The sequence below is a fragment of the Gekko japonicus genome, unplaced genomic scaffold (genome assembly GCF_001447785.1).
Source record: "Gekko japonicus isolate JY-2015 unplaced genomic scaffold, Gekko_japonicus_V1.1 scaffold334, whole genome shotgun sequence".
NCBI classification, from domain to species: domain Eukaryota; kingdom Metazoa; phylum Chordata; class Lepidosauria; order Squamata; family Gekkonidae; genus Gekko; species Gekko japonicus.
Window position 1 is genome coordinate 315677 of NW_015173683.1, and position 23207 is coordinate 338883.

Below are 23207 nucleotides of genomic sequence, written 5' to 3' on the forward strand. Positions count from 1 at the left end.
AAGACCCTGATGCTGGGAAAGATTGAAGGTCAAAGAAGATGGGGATGGCAAAGCATGAGATGGTTAGACAGTGTCACAGATGCAATGAACATGAAATTGAGGATGGCGGAAGACAGGAGGGCCTGCCGTGATCTGGTCCATGGGGTCGCGAAGAGTCGGACTCAACTGTGCGACTGAACAATAACAAAAATTGCTATTTATTGTCTACGGCTTCTGATAGCATATGTTAGAAATAGTTAACTTGTGTAGAGTGGTTATATTCTATGATAGCAGAATTGCTTTAATTAAATTGCCTTGACTGCTCTCTGCAATTAGAAATAAATGGTCTGATCGTTGTGGGACGCTGATTCATAACTGAGATTAGGACAATCAGAATTAGTTTACTATAAGAGGAAAAACAAGCACTACCTCAAGGATGCTGTTTTAATATTTTGTAAGTAGATGATTATATAGAACTAAACACTAAATGATCTGTAAAGGATACTGGGACGATGTCCCTCTCCTTACTTCCATTACCACTACACTCATATGCAATAAGACAGCATAATAGGATATCAAGCGGCTACTTTTTCCAAAAGTTGCTTGCAGATGATGCCTAAAGATGCCTAATGGCTTCTTGTCTTTCAGCAACAGCACTGAATTGCTGACAGTGGCCTCTTCCTTTACCCTTCAAGAAGCAGGGATAGAAACTATACAAGTCAGTAGCTTGCTAGAAGTATCTTTATTTTTTAAACCCATCAGTAACTTCTTCAATGAATGTTATTTTTTCGTCAGGCTCACATGCTGTTGGTATTGGCTCCATCCATTCTTTCTTTAAAAAGAAAAAAAAACCAAGAGAAATCAAGTTTCTGAGATTTTCTATCCCATCTTAAGTAAAATGTTTGTAGAGATGGGTAATTAACAGCAATGAAACTGATGTATTTAACATTCTCCAATGTATAGAAGACTTATGTTGACCTGGACAACCTTGTAACAACTTCCCACAAGTTGATACTTTGCCTTGGATAGCTTCCTGATATCACTATAGTTCTAGAATTCAACTGCCAGTTCAGTAAATACATCCCCCTGTAAGTCCAGTTTATTTTGGGGGGATATTTCTTGAAGCTATTGTCACTGGAATAGTGTGGATAAAAAGAGCAATTTAAAAAATTGTGTTCTTTAGAGATGCTGAAGACCACTTATTCTCGAACCTTGCCAAACAAGCTTGGGCCAGTAACTGCCAGCCTAACCCTTCATGATTATTGTGTGATGGCAAAATATGTATGCTACCCTGACTGCTTGGAGGAAAGGTGGGATAAAATATAAAATATAATTTTTTTAATGAGGCATGGAATTTAAATCAAATATAAAAACGGTTTACAAACGTCTGTTGACAAAAGAAATCCTGGACAGCTTTTGTTTCTGTTTGACAGATGTGGTTATTCATGTTATTTTTAGCTCTTATACTTTTAAAATTTTTATTGAGTTTATTACTATACATACACAAAATAAAAACACATCAGTATTGTACAACCTTGTCATAAGTAATATATTGAACATATAAGTTGCATAGAACGTCATACAAAAACACTTACCTCCGATATTAAGCAAGTTCATATGAACCAATTTTTTAGGAAACCACATTGTGAGAAGCCAAATAATCTCATACAGGAAACCGCTTTACTACAAATTTGGAGTATATATCCATATCCATATTACTTTGAGTTATTTGGTCAGTGATTCCCCCCCCCCCCCATTATATCCAACTTTCAAATGTTTTTACAGATTTCATATGTTGTTATGCCATATAGGGAAGGCCCTGCCTTGTATTTCCATTTAGCAGCTATAGCTGTTTTTTGCTGCGATCGATAATGTGGCTATTAATTCTTTAGTAGATTTTGGTATATGTAGATCTGATCAGTAGTTTACAAATAAGAGTTCTGGTTTATTAGGTATTATTAAAACCAGTCGTAACATAAATCTGATTTAAAACGTGTTCCCAAAATTTCATGATAGCCTTGCACCTATACCAGCAATGCTCAAATTAAATCCATTTTTCCACCATTTTCCAGCATAATGTTTAGCTCTTATACTTGTAAAGAGAGGTGAAAATGGGAATTTAGTGGTTGACAATTCTTTTTAAAAGCCCTTGCATATATCCCTAAGGCTTATTCAATTGTTGTTGACATTATTGTAGAAAAACATTATGTAAAATTGCATCATATGTTTACAAACACACATTTGCTAGTAACTGAATGTACACAACTGCAGGATCAGCTATTTAACAGTACTTGGTACTTATCTGTGAAGACTCGCATGACACTTGCCATTAACCGTTATCATCTTAAATCTTTGGTGGATCATGGTATTAAACAGATTTTAAATCTTACCTCTGTATTCTTGCTATATTGCTGGAAAAGGTCTTTTGGTTGTGGAACTGGAACAGTTAGCTTATGCCATATACGGTATCTGTAGGAAGAAAGCTGGGACATGATTTGTTGTCCTGATGGAAGAATTCATCAGCCACCCTTTCACAGATGGAAAGCCACATACTTCTGAGGATTATGTGCATATTGTGCTTCTTATTTGTAATTATTTTAAATACATTTTAAATGTATATTTTTATTTTCACATGCACAGAGTTTAAATACAAATGAATCAAAATACCAAAAAAACTAGGAGGGTGATTAGAAAAAACTCGTTACATTACTGTTATCTGCAATTTTGTGTAAAATAACAGATTGTAGATTTACCTTTTACAGAGAAAAACCAGGATTAAGATAATTAAGATGGTTCCAACTGCTACAGGTATTAAAATAATTGCTGATGATGGAATTGGTTGGCTTGGGGGGTCTGAAAGAGATACATAGTCTTTAGAATTCTGATTTTCAGCTTGGAAATAGAAATATTGTTTTGTCCAGTGTTGGTTTGGCTGTCTTTTCATCAAAATTACACCTTAAAAATATTTTCTAAATCAGCTGGAAGCTTCTGTGAATCTACATGTTGAAAAACTAGAGAGTGGGCACCTATCTTGGTTTCATGCAGGTCAACAGTGCAGCTTTACCTAAATATCTCACAATAGAGGCAAATTGTGACTGCAGTATACCTCTTTTGCTGATCATGTATGTTGATCTGAGGGGCTGCAGTGGCTCAGAGGTTAAGATGCTGAGCTGCAGACAGGAAGGTCGGTAGCTCTGCAGTTCGAGACCTTAGTGCTGTGTGCCAGAGTGAGCTCCCGTCTCTGGCCCCAGCTCCTGCCAATCTAGCAATTCGAAAGCAAGAAATTGCGAGTAGATAAATAGGTACCGCTTTGGTGGGAAGGTAACAGCATTTCGTGTGCCTCGGCATTTAGGCATGCCGGCCACATGACCATGGAAGAAGTCTTTGGACAATGCTGGCTCTTCAGCTTGGAAGCGGAGATGAGCACCACCCCCTAGAGTCGGATGTGACTGGTTTTTGAGCAAGGGAAACCTTTACCTTTATTATGTTAATCTGAGCATCAAAAGACTGAGGAGGAAGAGAAATCACCATTTGTTGATACAGGAAGTAATAGCTACAGCATATTTTGGTGAATGACAGATCACACTGGAACTATCTGAGCTCCTATGAGTATTCCAAATGTACCTCCATACACTTTGAAAAGAATTCCTTACCTAATACAATTGGTTCACTCCATTCACTATTGACATATTGGTTTTTAAGTGAACGGATCCTCAAGATATGTCTTTCATCCACATCAATGTCTTTGTAATTGTAAGTTATCTGAAAGCAAACAAGTTGTCCCATTTATTTCATTGTAGTTTAGTTTTCAAGTTCTTTACTGTATGGGTTTGACTTCGTAGATGCCTCCCTTTCATATTATAAAATCTAATGTCTGAATTCCATGGCTAAGAAATGGGATCCAGAATGACACTCTTATAAGAGAGGCTCAATTTGCTTTGTCTAAGTAACTGGTTCACAATTAGGGTTCCATCTTGGGAGACAATGGCTGATTTCGCACTAGAGCTGCCTCGATGTTGCGCTGCTGTTTGCCCCTATACTATTGGTCAATTTCACACCCGAAGCTGCGGGGCTGCATTTTGACTCGTGGCTTTGCCCAATTTCCTCCGCAGTTTCATGATCCTGTTTCTTGAGGATCACGAAACTGCGGAGGAAATCAGGTGAAGCCGCGGGTCAAATGCAGCCCCGCGGCTTCGGGTGTGAAATTGACCAATAGTATCGGGGCAAATGGCGGTGCAACATCGAGGCAGCTCTAGTGCAAAATCAGCCAGTCTGTTCTCTCCCCAGACATCTGCTTCACAAGGGGAGGGTTTTACCTCTATATAATGGTAACACTATTCCTCACATATAAGAGGAAGGCTGCTATTTTAATCTGTTAGAAGAACTAAAATCTTAGAACAGGTGTGAGCCAAACCTGCCTCCCACCCCAGTTGGAGTAATCCACCAAAAGGAATCCCACAAGGATTTATAATACATTTCTGTGGATGAAACCCAACCAGAAATAAAAATAATGGTCTTCCCCTCACTCAACCTTTGTTCAACGTAATGATAAGAATTTTAGTTGTTGAAATGCTAACAGCAGTAAGTATAAATTACAGTGCAGTCCTAGGCAGAGTTACAGTCAATGTTCCCTCTAAGCTGAGTTAGTGTGAGCTGGCTCACAGTTTTTTAGCCTCCGGCTCACACATTTTGGTCTCCGCTCAGGAAGGATGGCTCCAGAGGAAACTAATTTCTGCAGCAGTCAAATCTCTCGCTCACAACTTTAATGCCATTCGCTCACAAAGTATAATTTATGCTCACAAGACTCCAAAGCTTAGAGGGAACATTGGTTACAGTAGTCTTCTACCACTGGTTTCAACGGCTTTAAACTGGTGTAACTGCCTAGGATTGTATTGTTAACTGGTTGTCCTATGTAACTCACTCAGAAATATGTCCTAGCTAAGCCAATAGGACTGGCTTCTATAAGTAAATAAGTTCAAAATGAGAACATGGATTTTACTGTTTAAGGTGTTATGAGGTTAGAAGTAAAAATTCATTAAAACTGTGGAAGACTGCATCTCCAGCCAATGAAGGCTATGGTGCATCCCCTTCTAAAGGAGCCTACCTTTGACCCAAGAGATCTCAATAATTATCAACCAGTCTCAAATGTTCCATTCTTGGTTGAACAGGTGGTGGCTGGACAACTCCAGGCTTTCCTGGACAGGGCAAATTGTTAGATCCTTTCCAGTCTGGATTCAGGCCCAGTTATGGGACTGAAACTGCTTTGGTCACCCTGGTGGATGACCTGTTTTAGGAGATGGACAGAGTGAGTGTGATTCTGTTGATTGTCCTGGACCTTTCAGCAGCTTTCGATACCATCAATCATGATATCCTTCTGGACCACCTTTCTGGACTGGGATTGGGAGGCATCATTCTTTAGTGGTTCCAGACCTACCTGGAGGGTAGGTTTCAGAAGGTGGTGCTGCTGTCGATCCCCTTGGCATTTTGTCTATGAGGTCCCACAAGGTTCCATCTTGTCCCCTATCCTCTTTAACATCTACAGGAAATCTCTGAGTGAAGTCATCTGGAGATTGGGGCTGGTTTGTCACCAGTATGCTGATGATGACACTCAGCTCTGTATTGCACTTCCAGCTGATCCCAAGGAGGCTGCAGAGACCTTGAACCTGCAGAGACCTAGAGGCAGTTTTGGAGTAGATGCAGGCTAATAAACTGAAGCTTAATCCCAAAATGGAAGTGCTACTGCTGAGTGGAAGGTCTCACCTGGGATTTAAGCTGTGACCCATTCTGGATAGGGTTGCACTCCCCTTAAAGAACAGGTGTGTAGTCTTGGACCCAGGCCTACTGCTGGATAAGAAGATGACTGCAGTGGCAAACCATCTTTTACCAGCTTTTCTTTTGTCCATTCTGAATCTACTAATTCTTCTGTATGAAAAATGCCCTGTCACTTTTATATTATCTGCTGAGTCACTCCCTCATCTTGTTGCTGTTGTATGCAACTTCTCTGGGCAGAAAAGATCTGGACACCATGGTGCATGCCTTGGTTACGTCTTAGATTACTGTACTGCACTCTCTGTGGGGCTGCCCTTGAAAAGTGTCTGCAAACTTCAGTTGGTCCAGGATGCTGCAGCTAGAATGTTGACTGGAGTAGGTCTGAGGGACCATATCACTCCAGTCTTGTCCCAGCTGCACTAGCTTCCAATTTGTTTCCAGGCACAATTCAAGGTGCTGGCCTTGACCTTCAAAGCCCTATATGGTTTGGGACCAAAATACTGAAGGACCACTTAATCCCTTATGAACCTGCCCAGCCATTACAGTCAGCTTCAGAGGCCCTGCTTCGAGTGCTTGCTCCCACATTCTGAGATTAGGTGGGTGGCAACCCAGGAGAGAGCCTTCTCAGGAATGACACCAAAGCTCTGAACTCTCTCCAGGGTGATTCATCTGTCCCCTTCAGTTGTCATCATCTGCCAGCAGGTGAATACTTTTTTGTTATTTTGGCATTCCCTTTATGACACCTCATTCCTAACCAAGGTTTTATGTTTTGTATGCATTTTAACTGTTTACACACACACACACACACACACAGTTTTTAAAAGTCTTTTAAAAGTTGTATTGAGATATGCTTGTGATGGGGGCTTATTTTAATGGTTTTATAATGCATTTTGTCATTTTTGTTTTACATTTTTAGCTGCCTTGGCAGCCCTTATAAGAGCAGAATGGTGGGATATAATTTTTTGTAAATGAATAAAAAATAAATAATGAGCTCCTGTGGCACTGATCACATTGCTAGGAGTTGAATATTTTTTCAAGTAATGATGAGTGGGAATCCATTGCCTCCTGTATGTGCTTCTCCAAAGTTTTCAAATGGACTAGGGTGAGTTCAAAGCACTTTAAAGTGTTTCTAAGTAGGGTAAGTTTCACTTTTTGATGAATTGGCCATCAGCTGTCCTCTTTTAGCCTCTGGGATTAGTGGACTCATAGGATCCAGCCCAGGAAGACTGGAAACAGCAAGGGACATGCATGATTCACATCTAGGTAGAAAAAAGAAGCCAGAAGCAACAGCAATAGAGGAGCATTTTTCATCAGTTTTCATGAAACTATATGTACAGACATTATGTCCTTATTAAAACTTGTAAATCCATTAATACATTGGGTTGGACCCCATGATTCATGAGCAGTGTGATACTCCCTGCTCGCTTCCCCCTTCCCCCTGCGTCGCCTCAAGCGTACTATGCAGTACTGGGGGCTGCATCCTGAGTAAGCAATCTGAAAAGGCTGTGGACATCCCTTGTGTGCAAGCACAATCCACTCAAGGCAACTGAGCATCCAACTCATTATACTTCAACCACATTTTGGCACTGATGTTTTATTACTATACCATACTAAGCCCACAAGGCATGAAGTCATATATCACAGAAGGCAAAGTGGTGATGTAGAAATTGTGATTATTTAGGGTGATTGACTTTTTGCACCTAATTTATTTCCAGTTTTATATTTTTCTTTCTGGTACATCATGCGTGTACTTCCATCAATTTAGATATCTACCTATTTGAGATAATTTTTAAACATCTGAAAGTTTTCAGCATAATATGTCCTTTTTAAAAAAAATTCTGAACTCTAGATAGACCATCTCTCCTTATATATAATCCTGTTTTGGGGTGAACGTTCCACATGCTCCCATAGCATTTGGCTCACTAACCTGTCACTTCAATGGAGTGCCAATCCAGTGGCTGCATTGCTGGAATTAGCGTACTGGCCATTTCCAGCTCTCCCATTGGCTGTGCAGAGTGGTTCCGTCAGCCATTGTGCCATTGGCTGCCTCTCAAGAGTACTCGCATGCCATTGGCCAGGTGCTGGGTCTGCTCCTCTTCCCCGCCCATTTTCACTTCACCACCTGTTCCCTGTCAGATTTACTGGCAGACAGCTCTCTCTACTGAGGAAGACACTTCTCTTGGCTCCTGTGTGGGACTAACTCTCCCCTCAGTGGCTGTTGGTAGGCAACCAAGCTTGCTTCTGTCAGTAAAAAGACAAAGGACTTTCAGCATAATCCCCTCCTCCGCCCACTGCCAGCTTGGCCACTTTCCTGTCAGAATAAACAGAAAACAGCCCTCTCTCCCTTTTGGCTCCACCATGGCTGGCTGGCTAATGAGGTGGGCCAGCAGCCATCAGACCATTCAATTCAACTCCCTGCTGTGTGGCTGACTTTCCCCTAGGGTTGCCAGTCTCCAGGTGAGACCTGGAGATCTCCCATTGTTACAATTGATCTCCAAATGACAGAGATCAGTTCCCCTGGAGAAAATGGCTGCTTTGGAGGGTAGACCCTCTGCCAATATACCCTGCTGAGTCCTTCCACCCCCCCCCCCAAATGCTGCCCTCCACAGGATCCACCCCCCAAATCTCCAGGTATTTCCCTAAGAGCTGGCAACTGTACTTTCTCCTCAATGCCTGTTGCTAGGCAACCAAGCTTGGTTCCATGAGTAAAAGGCCCTTTCCACACCTATGTTGGCCTTTGGGAGAAAACTCATTGGGGTCAGTCCTGACAGGGTGCCAACTCCAGGTGGGAAATTTCTGGAGATTTGAGGGATGGAGCCTGGAGAGGGTGAGGCTTGAGGAGGGGTGGGACCTCAGACAGGTACAATGCCATAAATTCCACCCTCCAAACCAGCCATTCTCTGATGGGGAAACATTGTTGCCAATCTTCAGGTGGGGGCTGGAGATCACTCAAAATTACAACTGCTCTCTAGGGGGCAGGAGATGGAAAGCTGAAGCCAGGGGACAGATAACTGTTGGGCAGTCCCGTCACTGGTTCCCCCCCCGTCTCTGGAATGTGTAATGCTCTGCAGCTGCGTTTCACTTCTGCTCCTTATCTGCCCATTGGCCTTGAGTGTACATTGCTTCGGCGCGAAACCTTCGTTCCTCCCACTCACCCCTGAACCATTGAGCAGTTCCCTGTGCTCCGCTCTAATTGCTTATTGGCTTCTAGGTATCAGGGGGTATTGTATGAATCCACTATAAATACTTTTGCCATTTTGTATGCCTCATTCCTGACTCAAAGAGTCTAAGTCGACTTCACCTTGCTCTGATCAATAAAGCTGAACCTGTTTAAGAACCTGCTATTGATGCTGATTTATTGAAGTACCTCCACATGCCCCGTAATCTTAATGCCAAACAGCTGAGGTGGGCTGATTTCTTTTCAAAGTTTCAATTCATGCTTCACCACTTCCCAGGAAAGGCAAACTCCCTAGCTGACGCTCTTTCGCGCCTCCCACAACATGACAGTCAGAGGGAGGGAGTGGTGGACTCGATGTTCACTCCCTCCCAACTGGGTGGGGCGGTCATCACACGTAGTAAGGCGAAAGCAGAAATTGACACAGGAGGGAGGGACTGGTCCACTGAATTTGCCTCCACCTTTTCTGACTCTGATCGCTCGGAAATTGAGTTTGACGGGGGTCTGGAAAAGAGGCAAGATGGTTGCTGGTATAAAGACCATCGCCTCTTCATCCCCAGGACCCTATGCTGCCAGTTGATGGCAGCGGCTCATGTATCTAAACTGGTGGGTCATTTGAGCTATCTAAAGACATTGCATCTTTTACAAAGGCAGTTCTGGTGGGCGGGCATGCAAAAAGACATTTCCTTGTACGTACAGTCCTGCCCCACTTGTCTCATGTGTAAACCCCACCTGGGTAAGCCTCCAGGACTATTGCACCCTCTGCCGACTCCTAACTGGCCATGGGAAGTCGTGTCTATGGACTTCATCACTGATTTGCCCCCTAGTGGAAGAAAGACATCTATTTGGGTGGTTGTAGATACGTTTTCTAAGCAAGCACATTTTTTCCCTCTGAAGCAAGTGCCTACTGCCAAAAGGTTGGCCAAGTTGTTTATGCATAACATTATCAAACTCCATTCAATCCCGAAGAAGGTGATTTCCGACAGGGGGTCTCAATTTGTGGCTAAGTTCTGGGGTGAATTGCTGAAGTCCCTTGGAGTTGAACGGGCCCTCAACAGCACCTACCACCCAGAGACTGATGGCCAGACCGAATGGGTTAATCAGACCCTTGAGCAATTCTTGCGTTGCTTCACTAATTTTCAACAGGATGCCTGGACTGAGTTGCTCCCATATGCAGGATATTGTTACAACAGCACGGTACATTCATCCACAGAGGTTTCTCCTTTCCAAGCAGTGCATGGCTACGAAGGCTCACCCCTTCCCTGGTTGTCCCCCTCCCCCCCCGTACTGGTGGATGTTCAACCGCATTTTGAAGTTGCCACAATCTTGAACTTTTCCTTTAAACATAACCGCTTGTATTATCTGGTTGAGTGGGTTGATTTTGGTCCTGAACACAGGGAATTGGCTAAGGCATCTGATGTGCGGGCTCCTTGCTTGGTCTGCCTCTTCCACTCTCGCTTCCCCGGCAAGCCAGGGGGGTGCCTTGGGGGGGGGATGTTGGGGAGTCCCGCCATAAGTCCCCCCCGGTCTCTGGAATGTGTAATGCTTTGCAGCTGCGTTTCGCTTCTGCTCCTTATCTGCCTGTTGGCCTTGAGCGCGCATTGCTTCGGCGCAAAGCCTCTGTTCCTCCCGCTCACCCCTGAACTGTTGGACGGTTCCCCATGCTCCCCTTTAATTGCTTATTGGCTTCTAGGTGTCAGGGGGTATTGTATGAACCCACTATAATTACTATTGCCATTTTGTATGCCTCATTCCTGACTCAAAGAGTCTAAGTCGACTTCACCTTGCTCTGATCAATAAAGCTGAACCTGTTTAAGAGCCTGCTACTGATGCTGAGTTATTGAAGTACCTGACAATAATGGTAGGTTGATGGTTGGATGTGAGGGAGACAGGGTTGCCAAATCCAGGTTGGAAAATTCCTGGAGATTTGAGGGATGGAGTCTGGGGAGGGTGAGGTTTGAGAAGGGGTGGGACCTCAGACAGATACAATGCCATAGACTCCACCCTCCAAATCAGCCATTCCCTCCCAGGGAACCACTGTTGCCAATCTCCAGGTGAGGGCTGAAGATCACTCAAAATTACAACTGCTCTTCAGGTAGCAGGGATCAGTTCCTCCGGAGAAAATGGTGGACTCTGTGTCATTATACCCTGCTGAGGTCACCACAGCAAATTGTCACTGAGTGCCCAAAGCCAGTGCACTCTCCCAAAGCCTCTTTCTAGAGCTCATTGTATTTATTTCCACAATGGGCCTTATTCCTAGTTTAGACTATATTTGGTAATACAGTAGTATTTTAGTATACTACAGTTTAAAAGATTTGCTGCCTGTTTAAAATATAGTGTCCCTGTGCTTACTCTGTTGATAAGGCAAAAGATACTTACAAGTTCAGTGGTATTTTTGATTTCATCCTAAAACACAAAACAAAAGCCACACATGTTAATAAAGGAATATGGTTTTTTCCATAGATTGTATATAACTATATAGATTCATATACCTTGGCTGGCAAAAAGGCAAAAGTTGCCAGAAATCAACTGGTATCATTTGTATTAACGTGAACAAATATCCTAGTTAACATTCCCTCTATTCTCCCCCCCGCCATGCTGAACAGAGAAATTTACATCCTGAACAAAATATAACTGCTGTAACCTTAAAAGGGGCAATAGGCAGTACAAGACCCTGCATGGCTCCAGATTGCTGTTGAGTGGGGCTTCCTGTGTTAATGAATAGCCTCTCATATGCCCAGTTTAGAAGGAACACTGATCTCAGTACTAACTTTCCCCCTAATTTTGACTGTTTCTTCAAATGGATAACAATGTAAACAAGATTGCCTGCAGGCATTTTTCTATAAGCATTTTTTATCCTGGAAGTGCTGAGCCATCCAATCCCTATTCTTTCTGCTCATCTGGTTCTATGACTTGTTCAGACTTGCTAGGCCATGAGATCCCCAATCTCACCCTATGGGTACTTTTTGAATATTGAGAACAGGGAGTAGATTCCACCACAAACTGGTTGCCATGGGGACTGGGGCCATTTATGAAATGGCTGCGATGAGATGCTGGAATAAATTGCTATGATACAAGCAAAACATTCTACTATGATAGACATAGTTTCTGAATGAGTGCTCCCTATAGACACAAACATGATGCTTCCTGGGTTCTTCTACAGTATCTCCTGCTTCACTGAGGTAGAGGAAAACCGGGACTGGCTATTTCCTTTTGTGAATAGATGCTTAGTTGAAGGAGAAATAGACAGCAGACAATCCATTGATGGTTGCCATGGTGTCCATGAGCACGACATTGGGAATGACTGATTTGCCTCACCAATCCCACGATTCTCTTCATTCTCTCTCCTCTTTAGCTTCCCCCACAACTTTCACCTCTTGTACATTGCTGCATTGCAACAGGTTGTGGGACTTTTTTCACCCTTTCCCCTTTCCATACTACTACTCTTTGGATGTGGAGCTGCTGCAGGCTGTGGAAGGTCAGTAGTTCAGCAGTTCGAGACCCGGGTGCCGCATGATGGAGTGAGCTCCCATCTCTAGTTCCAGCTCCTGCCAACCTAGCAGTTTGAAAGCAAGAAATTGCAAGTAGATAAATAGGTACCACTTTGGTGGGAAGGTAACAGCGTTCCGTGCGCCTTGGTGTTTAGTCATGCCGGCCACATGACCACGGAAATGTCTTCGGACAGCGCTGGCTCTTCAGCTTTGAAACAGAGATGAGCACTGCAACCCTAGAGTCGGATTCGACTGGCTTTCGAGCAAGGGAACCTTTACCTTTACTATTTGGGATATTTGTCTTTTCTTGCTTCCCAAGTATTCATAGACCTTCTGCCTGTCCTTTACACTTTGTTGTTCCTAAACTGTAGAAACATATACATTGGTATTCAAAAGTCTCATTTTATGTTGCTGAAGAAGTATGGACCACCAGTTGTAAGAATGACTGGGGTTCAATCTTTTCATTGATGTGGTAAAATGGACTTTATCATCTCATCTTGATTGCTTACATTCCTTTTAAAAACTGCAAGGAATAAGACCTGTGTAAGTGTGTTGGGGGGAGGGGCAGCATGGTATAATCCGATCTTGGAAGCTAAGTAGGGTCAGTACTTGGAAGGGGTACCACATAAGAACATAAGAGAAGCTGTGCCAGATCAAACCAATGGCCCATTCAGTGTCACAAAGTGGCCAAAACCCAGGTGTCTTCAGGAGGTCCATCAGTGGGACTAGAACCCCAGAAGCCCTCCCACTGTTGCCCCCCAAGCACCAAGAATACAGAGCATCACTACTCCAGACATAATGTTCCATCTGTACCTCGTGGCTAATAGCCACTGATGGACCTATATGAAGAAAAGAAGATATTGGATTTATACCCCACCCTTCACTATCCAAAGGAGTCTCAGAGCAGCTTACTAACTACTTTCCCTTCCCTTCCCCACAACAGACACCCTTTGAGGTAGGTGGGACTGAGAGAGCTCTTTCAAGAACTGCTCTTTCAAGATTGGGACAGTGATGTGTTCATGTGACTGTAACCCATGCAAAGCAACCTTGCTACAGAAGATGGAGGAGGATGGCCCTTTCTATCTTACTCTTGATAAGAAAGTATATCCAAATGAGTCTTCCTTTGCTGGCTTTAGAGCAATGTCTCGACTGAGAATAATATAATCAAGAGATATGAGATTTATCCAGGGAGGTCAGAAAGGCTCAACAAGTTCTTGGACCAGAACCAGCAATATTTAGCCTTTATAACAAAATATGATTTGTTGAAGAACTGGAGGTGGTTCTGCAAAGTAGGGTTGTTTCTTCTTTTTAACATCAAGTGAAATGAAAAAAGAAAGAATTTTTATCTATCATGGTAGATAGGGGAAGTGCACTAAAGCTGAACTCCCTAGAAATCTGAACAGTGGCAAATTTTAAACGTTTGCATTTTTAGTGTTGATTGAAAAAGATCTTGTTTCTTGTATGGTCTTTGAACAACTTGACCTCTTACCTTTATTTCGTAACGAATGCAGCAGCAGTACTCATTGTTGAGAGGAGGTGTCCATTGTATTCTACACTTTGATGGTAGCTTAGAGCAATTTTGAGTGATGGCTTGTGGAGGGCCTAGCCTTTCTGGAATGAAAACTGCTACTAACATATTTGACAAGCAGAGAAATGTGGCATTTCAGACATTTAAGTGGTGCATCTTATTTCCCCAGTGTCCAAGCAATCAAGTGCCATATACTGTGGTGAAAGCTGGCTCGCTGGCAAGAGGCCTCAGTGGCCCCGGTCACACGGAGCATAAGCCACGCTAGAGAAACGGAAGTTAGGCGGATTTTCCGGGCGCGATCACAGTGCCACATCTGGGAAGCGTAGAGCTCCCGTGGCTCACCCGAGGCTTCCTGCTCCATCTATTATTGTAATTCCCAAACAAGGCAAAGATCCAGCCCAGCCAGCCTCCTACCACCCTATTTTTGAACACAGACTTCAAAATTTTCACTACAATCTTAGCTTCCAGACTAAAATCCTTCATAACAAATTATATTGAACAAGATCAAGTTGATTTCATGCCAGACGTGACATCGCGGAAAATACTCACAATTCTCAACCATTGCACTTCCAATAAAATTCCAGCCGCTTTTCTGTCCCTGGATTTGGAAAAAGCTTTTGATTCAGTGGAAGTCATATATTTACAACAAATGCTCCAGAAGATGGGCTTCGGAGACAAATTTCTAAACATTTTCCTGCCTGTGTGGCCGAGGCCAGTAATGGTCAATCCTTAAGCACTTTAAGATTTCTATTACATTTAAAAACTAAAATAATACCCTTCACATTCTTACCATGGCTGCATGGCTTGAGGAGCACATCATAATACCGAATGTGCGACTTTTTGCTTGATCCATTCACGTAGAAGTAGTAAGCGTCGTTATTAGAATCAAAATTCATTTTAGGAATGTGGCATGCGATATGTCTTCCGAGGGTATTATTTATGTAATGTGGACACTCTCTCTTTTGTTCTCTGTCTTTGCCAGAGTATTCCGTATTGTACTTCAGGTAAAGAAAATACTGAACATCTGCTGGAGCATTTCTGCCAGCATTCCAAGTGCAGTTCACAGAAGAATCATTGTAAAGCACACAGGAGAAATTTTCAGCTGATGTTCCATCAGTTTCTGGAAAGGAGTGGAAGTTAATACTATTTAGCATTTCTATAATGTATTTCAAATGGTAAGAATATTTCATATGCATATGATCTCCTACATGTGTACATCCATATTAATATAACTTTCCCAAGCGTGCTCCAAAACCACCCAGCAAACCCTAGGAACATATTTTGAGACTGAACCTTAAATTGCTACCAAAGTCACCTTTCAAAAATTATACAAACACCATACTTTCAAACAAGTTATGAAATCCTGATTGAAATGTTGACAATCCGTTGAAGCAGGAGGTACAAAGAGAATATCAAATCAGGAAACTGCTATAATGTAATTCACAAAGCCCATTTTTCTACCATCTTATGTAATCTTTCTCTGTGCTGAGTTCATCCAGTTCTTAAACTGTAGAAAAAGGGAAATGCTGGCACTTAAGCTTGTCAGATAAGAACACGTCCCTTGATATGTGAAGATTTCTGTTGCTGTTAATCAGTGTTGGTGAAAATGCATACTGCCCTGCATGGGGAAACTTGGTTCTCATTTAGATTCAGATGGGTAGCCATGTTTGTCTGAGGCAGCCGAACAAAGTTCCAGTGGCACCTTTAAAACCAACAACATTTTATTCATGGTATAAGCTTTTGTCTGCACGGACAGACATGTCTTCAGATACATTGAAATGGAAGTTACCAGGCAATACGTGTAGGTAGAGGGTGAGCAGCAAATTAGCATACAACATAATGAAGATGTTTGACTGGTAACTTTGTATCTTAAGAAATGTCCGTGCACACAAAAGCTTATCCTTTGAATAAAACTTGGTTGGTCTTAAAGATGCCACTGGAATCTTGTTTTGTTCTTATGGGTTCAAGGGACTGAAGCCTCGCTTTGAAGAGTGATATAAGGACTGAAACCTAGTATAAATTAAGCCCTGCCAATAAGAAAACTCCTGTTCAGTTACTCTAATTTACTCTTCTTGACCAAGTACTCAAGAAAGAAGTTACTACATATTCTGGCATCCATGCTATTGATTTACAATATGTCTGCTCCTCATGGGTCCGGGAGGGATGATGCAACTGTGTGGTGGGTGGGACACAGAGTGAACGTGTAGCATCTGAGAGAACAGCCTGGGCTAAATCTGGGCCATTTGCTTCTCTCAACCAGATGTCTTTGAATCAATCTAGGTCTGTCTTCCCCTGCCTAATTAAGGTAGCAGTCCATTTCCTAGGGAATATGTCCCATTGAACTCAGTAGGATTCACTTCTGAGTATGCATGGTTAGGATGGCACTTAGAAGGATTAACCTTATTTAGGATGGCGATGTAAATCAAGAATCAGAGATGTTTTATTCTTTACAGATCTGACATTAAATCAATAGTGTTGAAAGGGGATTACTTGGAGTTCTTGCACCCCCAATGCTTTGTATATGACTGAGTTTTGATGAAATAAGCATATATTATCTTATTGCATCAGTAATTTACTGATGCACTTCTGATTACACTTCTCCCACTGCCATTACTCGCCTGTCATTCTATGACATTATCATAGAACTTGGTTATCAACCCAGTGCCAGCCATTAGGAAGAACAACCAGTGTACTGAAGTAGGGCATCCGCATAACTACAAAAAGCAAACAGTGTTACTGTTACAAGTTTCCATAGCTACAGTTTCCTAGTGCTCTACTGTTTGATGTGTGGCGGGTCCTTCTGGGGATGTATGAAACAAAGGGCTACCCCACCATGTGCAAGTTCCTCTGCACAAAGTATTAGCCACAAATCAAAAATCCAGATAAACAAGGGCTCCTGAATTGTAACATGGGGCTACCAAACATTTCCATTCCTTTCCATGCTCCAAGGAAAGATGCCAGCAAAGGAGGACCAGAGGTTCACTCTGCCATTCCTCAGAATCCAAATGAACTATACAGCATTCTTCAAGTGTTTTCACTATTTCTTTCAACCACTTAACCAAATTTATATATATAAGTCTGGCTCAATTAATTCTAGATCCCCAGAACGTCATTTTAATCCCAAACCATTAAACAGAAAGTAATCTGTCATTGTTCCCCTCTTCAAACAGGCTTTAATGTGAGGTTTAGGACCACCAGGGTCACTTGGACTGACCTGAAGGGAAATGTACCAAGTTCCCTCCTTCTTGTGACTATTCCCTATAGGGGTTCCGGGAAAACGTATTGCCCTTGGAATATTGACTAAATTACCTTGAGGGGGAAAGTAGACGCTATCTGAAAGAGTCTGATTCAGATACTTTATTTTGATGATGAATGTAGCCCCCTCGTGAAGCGACACGCTGTCAAAATAGCACATTGTGCTATTTTGTTCTATCTGAAAAAGAAAGACTTCATCAAGTTAGTACTTTTAGGTTGGGTTTTGGAGACATCAGCACATTGTGGATCTGTTACTTGAGGAGGTGATGCTCAAGCTGCTCCACACTCCCTGCTTTCCTTCTGGGGCCTTTCAATGCCCCTTCGGTTTTCAGATGTACATTTCTCTTACGTGCTTCTGGGACCTGGGGTACCTAATTAGTCAGATGAAGAGCTAACTATGCAAACGGCAAAAGGCACTTTTAGGGATCTATTCAGATCATCTCACCTTTCTTTCTGCGGCTCTTCTGTTAGAAGATCAATTGAACTCGAATTGTGGTATGGTTGTAATCAGTTTTTATTTTTAAGACCCTGGTTATGTTGTTACAAATTTGGCTGCTTTGATGGGCACAAAAGGCCCTATCATTATGGTGAAATAAGTTGTCAACAATTTGGTCGTAATCTTCCTTGCTGGCTGGAAATCTCTCTCTCCTGCCTTCAAAATGTAATCCACCTTAGTACTTCAGAAGAGCCAGAGAGTCAGCTAGAAGCAGTTGCAATCTGAATTTGAATGCAGGCAGAGAGCTAATGTTTTTTAGTTAGTTGGCTGAAACAGTTGTCACAATAAGCTATCCTATGAAGTCAGCAGTTTAAAAACAGCTACATAGGCTGCCAGTTTGCTTCTGAGTCCAACTCAAGTTGCTGATTGTCTCCGTGGGCCCACAATATTAGAAGTAACAAGTGTGAGCCTGTGACACTTGTGGTGGGGAATCTTATACCCCCCCCCCCATTCTCACTGGGCCCATCATGGCTCCTGGGCTCCCCTGCAGCTGCCTCTGGGACCAGTGTGCCCCCGGACAGCTTTGCTATCACCGGGTCCAGCATGGCCCCCGGGCTGCTTCACTGCCACTGTCTCTGGGCCTGCCACCTCCCCTGGCCTGCGTTGCCACCACTGCTTTTGCTGGGCCCACCACGGCTCCCAGGCTCTACCACGCTGAAGGTAGGAAGGAAAGAGCATTCTCTGCACTTGCATGGAGAATGCTATTTTACTTTGGGGGAAATTTAACACCCCCAGTATATGTTTCTAAAGATTTCAGATTTTTCTGCACACTTGAGAGGGGGGGAGGTCACCCAAGTTTGTAGAAAAATCCATTTAATGCAAGTGAGATCCTGATCTGCAGATTTAGATAGTGAAACTTGTCTAATAGTATTTACATTTATACTTACAATACCATAGTCACAAGTTTTCCGAGGAGTATCAACAGAACATTGGGCCACTGTGACATTAGAGTCCCAGGTCATCTCCATATTTTCCCGATCTACCTTCCAGTTTAAAATCACCGAAGATGGCTTCTTCACTAAAAGTGTAAACAGAGCAAAGCAATCACATTTTTTTTTTAAAAAAAAATTCATCTGATCTTCACTTTTTGACTGTACTCAAATGCCACTTAAATTAATGGGACACACTTATGTATAACAAATGGCAAGATTACAACAGAAGCTTCTATATAATTCTCCCACTGAGGTATTTCAGTGAGTTATCCATAAGTCATTTAAAAAGTTATGTTTACTAGCAAATGTTCTTGAAGTATTAGCACTAGTTCAGATGTAACATTTTACACAGAGCTTATCTAGGGTTGCCAAGTCAAATTTTCTTACCGGTGGGGGAGCCTCGCCAGGCTCCGGGAGCTGTTCTTTGATGTGCGCGTGCATGCCGCCAGCATGTCACCAGAAGTGACGCGCAACATCGATCACGTTGAAGGCGTGGCGCCGATCATCAGAGGGAAAACCATAGAGTTTTCCCTCCGATGATCGGGGCCACGCCCCCAATGTGATTGACGTGGTTGCGTCACCTCTGGTGACACAGCCACTCTGCGCTTCAGGGGGCGGAGTTCCCCCTGGGGCCCGATTCTGCGGCGGTGGAAATCAGGACTCCGAAGCGGGGGTTTACCCGCCCCCACTTGGCAGCCCTAAGCTTATCTTTGCTGTGAAATGAGTCAGAGGATGCATTCATTCCAGCACTGCTCAGATTCATTTAATCTTTCAAAAGAACTCACTTGATTCTAAGCATCCCATAAATAACAAAAGAGTTTCCCAAGCCCATAGCCCTGGATATTCCTAAGCCTAGTTGTTCGGAAAAAGCAGGTGAGAGCGTGATTGAGAATGTGTTGCAACACAGGTGTATTTTAAGGCCTTCTGTCTTAGCCCCACTCCCTGTTCAGTGATGTTCCCGATGACCATGTTTTGTGGCTTACCCATTACTGGTAGAGGAATGACTACATTACTATACTCACCAGTCTCATCCAAGTTGCAGCGGTAGAGTCTGTGTTTGTTTTCCTTTGATCCTGCAAGGAACAATGGGCCATTTGGCCAGCAATATTAATAGGTCACATGGAATGCCTGATGCTCAAGGTGATGGTACTCCCCATTGCCTTTTCTAGTACATGCTAGGTGCTTACCTGAATCTGGGAGTTTGTGGCTCCTAGGCTCATGTCTATTTGCTTAATGTATACTTATCCTGTGGATGAGACATTGCTACAACCTGTGGAATGAATGTGGGCTTTCCCTTGACTTCAGACAAGGTGTTTAAACTTACAATACTTTATTTGCAAGTATAACATTATGCCATTGTTGAGGCAGTACCGACCTTCTGAATCAGCATAGGCTTTCAACTAAGACTCATTCTGCAATGCCACCCATTCGGTCCATTTTTGTCCCTTGTACTGGCATTATCACATCAGCATGACAAAACACCAGTCCAGTCTTGAAGGTACACTGGCTCAAATCCACTCTGCCAAAGCATCTTCAGGTTCCACTGGGGCAATCTGACTTGGTAATGGATTCTATGCTCATCTGTCAGGTTTAACTCAGACTGTGCTGCAAATCTTACAGTTGAGTGTGTGTACTTACCCTGTACATTTGGTAAAGCAGCATAAAATATAGCGTACAAAAATATGAGCCAGACCACATCAGCAAATCCTAGAGTGGTTACCATCCTATTGTCCTTTATAAGTAAAAAGAATAAACCCTAAAAAGAAAGAGAGAAGAGTTTGTTTCACTACTGCCTTTTACCAAGCCAGTCATTATACTTTTTCTACCATTACATTCTTGATGATCAGGAGTCCAATGTTCCCTCTAAGCTGTGGATTCGCATGAGCAAAAATTCTACTCTGTGAGTCAAAAAGAGCTACTAGCATAAAAGATAAGAACATAAGAGAAGCCAATGTTGGATCAGGCCAATGGTCCATCTAGTCCAACACTCTGTCACACAGTGGCCAAAAATACCAGGTGCCATCAGGAGGTCCAGCCTTCCCACTTAACTTGTTTGCTTAAGACCCATTGGTCTTAAGGAATAAAAGCAAAGAGGTATAGAGGAATTTCTGTGCCTCTCCTGCCCCTTCTGCAGTGATCTGCTCAGAAGAACATTTTAGTGGATTGTACCAAGTCCATATCACAAAAGCATGGTAGCATACTTGGTGACTGTCCTACAGCTTTGGAATTCACTACCTCTACAGTCTCACCAAAGTTTGAGCCATAACATTTTCCAGAAGTGCTTTAAATCCTTGTTTGGGACAGCATTTAATGGCTGACTTCTATACAGTGCTGTAATATTCTAAATGGCTATTTTATTTTTTAGAAGGATAGAATTATTTTAAACCTGCACAAAGCCCTCTGAAGGGGGTTCATTAAAATTGAATTTAAAAAGCTTTAGTAAAAAAATGTCAACATACTATAGAGAGACAATTAATTATTGTAGCTTACATAAACAGTCAAAATTCATACAGGCTTGGTGAAAAATAATGTTCTGAGTCAGAAAAAGAAAATAAAATAAAGAGCACACACACACACTATATATATATGTATATATATTTAAAGATTTATATCTTTCAGCCAGATAGTTTCTGAATAAGCAATCCTAAATCAGTCTACTCAGAAGTGTCCTATTTTATTCAGCCTCCCAGGAAAGTGTTTTTAGGATTGCAGCCTGAGATGGTTAGTATTGTTGCCTTCATTGCTAACAGAAAAATGCAGCACCAATATACCATAATGGAGGGATCAATAACTAGCTCAAAGTTCAGTTGTCTGATCTTGACCCAAGGAGCTCTCCCTTATTTTGAAGAAAAGCTGTTTTCTCTCACCTGAGCCAAGAAAGAGGCGGTTTTCACATGAAAGGCTTTAGTCACCACTGTCTCACTTCTGCAAAAGCAGAAACAGAGTCAAAGGCCTCTTTAACTCCCGCTGCGTCAGACTGATTTGGGTGAGACTCTCTCTCTCTCTCTCTCTCTCTCTCTCTCTCCCCCTCTCTCTCTCTCTTGTTCTCCCTCTTATTCAGTTGCAGGCTGATTTGGATGAGACACACACTCGGTCTCTCTCTCTCTCTCTCATGCTGATTTGGGTGAGACACACACACTCAGTTTCTCATTCTCTCTGTTGCTCAGTTCAGCAAAGGGTGTGGCCCTGTGCGTGAGAGGAGGCACCAGAAGCAAAGTGAGAAGGGTGGGGAAGAGAGAAAAGAGAGTTATGCATGCAGGGGTCAGCCTTGGCCTCTCCCACTCTCAAAACAGCACAGCCCCCAAGCAAGCAATGCTTGCCCCAAGAGGAAGTGTGTCATGCAGGATTATTCAGTTGCTGTGTGGGACTGAGTGCAAAGGGAACTGAGTGCAAAGGGAAAGAAGGGAGATTTTTTTCAGTGCACTAGGAGCTAATCTCATTGTGCTAGGGGCTAAAAAGCATGCACCAGCGCACCCTAGCACTGCTTAGAGGGAACACTGATGGTATCATAGTGCTAAGAGAGCCAGTTTGGTGAAGGGGTTAGGAGTGCGGACTCTAATCTGGGAGAACCAAGTTTAACTCCCCATGCCTCCACATGCAGCTGCTGGTGTGACGTTGGGTCAGTTACGAGATCTTTCAGAGCTGTTCTCTAAAGGGCAGTTCTCAAGAGAGCTCTCTCAGCCCCACCTACCTCATACCGTGTCTGTTGTGGGGAAAGGAAGGGAGAGGAGATTGTAAGCCACTCTGAGACTCCTTTGGATAGTGAAGGGTGGGGTATAAATCCAATCTATTCTTCTTCTTCTTCTAATAAGCGCAAACCATAAGAAAACACAGAGGTATAGTCTAGTTTTATCAGTAAGAGATCCAGCAACCAGAACTGCACAGTGTGTTCCAATTACAGGTGAACTATTGCTCTATACAAAGGAATTAGAGTACTGAGGGCACAAGCAGCTCCTTGGGTCTGCCAGAGGATATGTGGGTGGTAGGTGGGAAGAAGGGTCTGGGGAAGGATTAGGTTCTGAAGCCTGGGAGAAGCTGGTGATTGAGGTAAAAGGATCTTATAAATAGTTGGAATCAGTGAATGAATTTTTAAAATTTGGCAACAGGCAGAGGAATGAAAGCCAGGTAGGATTAGGTGGTGAGAATATTTTAACAACTGAACCTGTTCCTACCCCTCTCCCCCCATCAAACCAGCCGATATTTCCCTGGAATTGCGTGCCTTGAAGAGTTGTCCTTACCTCCTTCGCTTGTCAGGACTCATGAAGAACTACAGTGTTTAAAGGAAGCTGTGGGTGCTGCAGCTGGGTTTTCTCCTGACAAAACCAGTGCATGTGCATTATTCTGTTGCATCAGTCATTTATAAACTTCCTTCTGGTACTTTCATTTCAATTCCAGTGAAAAAGGAACTAGAAAGAAGCAGAGCTCTTCGAAAGTAGAAGGAAGGTGTCTATTTATTTATACTTCCCTTTTTCCTCCTCCCGGTATCTTCTTACTACCTATATTATCAATGTAAGGGTGAATAAACACTAACTGTCAAGGTATAAATCAACTCTATCAGTGTTTCCCCTCTGACATGTCCTCA

General features: G+C 42.8%; 1 protein-coding gene across 1 annotated transcript; it reads right to left on the reverse strand.

The window, feature by feature from the left end:
• Positions 1-422: 422 nt before the first annotated feature.
• On the reverse strand, positions 423-22931 carry LOC107120384 (granulocyte-macrophage colony-stimulating factor receptor subunit alpha-like). The gene is made up of 12 exons (XM_015423071.1): positions 22864-22931; positions 20264-20381; positions 19648-19698; positions 18581-18711; positions 17252-17375; positions 14733-15062; positions 13904-14025; positions 11303-11329; positions 3633-3741; positions 2733-2832; positions 2370-2448; positions 423-811 (listed from the first exon to the last, which is right to left on the reverse strand). Exons 2-12 carry the CDS (start codon positions 20346-20348, stop codon positions 722-724), a joined length of 1248 nt encoding a protein of 415 aa, XP_015278557.1. The 5' UTR covers positions 20349-20381; positions 22864-22931; the 3' UTR covers positions 423-721.
• Between the last annotated feature and the right edge of the window lie 276 nt (positions 22932-23207).

Excerpts from the sequence above, each read along its gene's own strand:
- LOC107120384 (XM_015423071.1), bottom strand. The coding sequence starts at position 20,348 with ATGGTAACCACTCTAGGATTTGCTGATGTGGTCTGGCTCATATTTTTG. Across the intron at positions 2,449-2,732 it reads CTGGTTTTTCTCTGTAAAAG|ATACCGTATATGGCATAAGC; the intron begins GTAAATCTACAA and ends TTCTTCCTACAG. Across the intron at positions 812-2,369 it reads AATATAGCAAGAATACAGAG|AAAGAATGGATGGAGCCAAT; the intron begins GTAAGATTTAAA and ends TTCTTTTTAAAG.